This window comes from Lipotes vexillifer, unplaced genomic scaffold, assembly GCF_000442215.2.
Source record: "Lipotes vexillifer unplaced genomic scaffold, Lipotes_vexillifer_v1.1 scaffold197, whole genome shotgun sequence".
Lineage (NCBI taxonomy): Eukaryota > Metazoa > Chordata > Mammalia > Artiodactyla > Lipotidae > Lipotes > Lipotes vexillifer.
The window spans coordinates 1,198,814-1,200,225 of NW_006781042.1; the positions used below are offsets into that span (position 1 = coordinate 1,198,814).

Below are 1,412 nucleotides of genomic sequence, written 5' to 3' on the forward strand. Positions count from 1 at the left end.
CCAGCCGCTACAAGACGGAGCTGTGCCGTCCCTTCGAGGAGAACGGAGCCTGTAAGTACGGCGACAAGTGCCAGTTCGCGCACGGCATCCACGAGCTCCGAAGCCTGACCCGCCACCCCAAGTACAAGACGGAGCTGTGCCGTACCTTCCACACCATCGGCTTCTGCCCGTATGGGCCCCGCTGCCACTTCATCCACAACGCTGAGGAGCGCCGTGCCCTGGCCGGGGCCCGGGACCTCTCTGCTGACCGTCCCCGCCTCCAGCATAGCTTTAGCTTTGCTGGGTTTCCCAGTGCCGCTGCCACCGCCGCTGCCACGGGGCTGCTGGACAGCCCCACGTCCATCACCCCACCCCCCATCCTGAGCGCCGATGACCTCCTGGGCTCGCCCACCCTGCCCGATGGCACCAATAACCCCTTCGCCTTCTCCAGTCAGGAGCTGGCGAGCCTCTTTGCCCCTAGCATGGGGCTGCCCGGGGGTGGCTCCCCAACCACCTTCCTCTTTCGGCCCATGTCTGAGTCCCCTCACATGTTTGACTCTCCCCCCAGCCCTCAGGATTCTCTCTCGGACCAGGAGGGCTACCTGAGCAGCTCCAGCAGCAGCCACAGTGGCTCAGACTCCCCTACTTTGGACAACTCAAGACGCCTGCCCATTTTCAGCAGACTTTCCATCTCAGATGACTAAACCAGGGTAGGGAGGGCCGCCCCCCCCCACCCCGCCTATCCACCCGCCCCCCAGGCCCCCACCCCACACCCACATCCCCTACCCTTCCCTCCCTACCCATCCGATTCCTGACAAACCCCTACATTAACAAGGTTAAGCTCAACCCCTTTCCCCCAGGACCTTGGAATGCCCCCTCCCTCCCCCTTCTTTAAACGCCCCTTCCCCCCAACATAAGGACAAGTCAATTTGTCAATAGCTTCTTCTGGCTAGAACCCCCCCACCTCAATTTTATAGCCCACTTACCATACATAACAGACAAGTCCCATATTTGTCAGTAGATGCGTTTTTTTTTCCAGCTTAAGCCTTAAGTGCCAAATCACAAAAGAAAAAGCAGTAACAGTTTACAGAAGCAACTTAGAGCTTCTTCTGGCTAGAACCCCCCCACCTCAATTTTATAGCCCACTTACCATACATAACAGACAAGTCCCATATTTGTCAGTAGATGCGTTTTTTTTTCCAGCTTAAGCCTTAAGTGCCAAATCACAAAAGAAAAAGCAGTAACAGTTTACAGAAGCAACTTAGTGCCTTGTGATCTAACTTTGTCACTGTGACTACATTACCTCTTCAGCGCCAGAGGGCACCCGTGGGCCTCCCTGAGCCTCTGCCCAGGGGGAGGGGGAGGGGGAGGGGGGACTTAGAAGAACCAGCAGCTCCCTCCACTGGCAACACAACTGCACCTTTCCTGATTCC

At 57.2% G+C, this 1,412-nt stretch overlaps 1 protein-coding gene across 1 annotated transcript; it reads left to right on the forward strand.

Annotated features, from left to right (window-relative positions):
* Positions 1 to 2: 2 nt before the first annotated feature.
* Positions 3 to 683, forward strand: LOC103090748 (zinc finger protein 36, C3H1 type-like 1; the record flags this gene model as incomplete). Its single annotated transcript, XM_007454454.1, has 1 exon — positions 3 to 683. A coding segment is annotated over one exon (681 nt), but the record flags the coding sequence as incomplete, so codon positions are not given.
* Between the last annotated feature and the right edge of the window lie 729 nt (positions 684 to 1,412).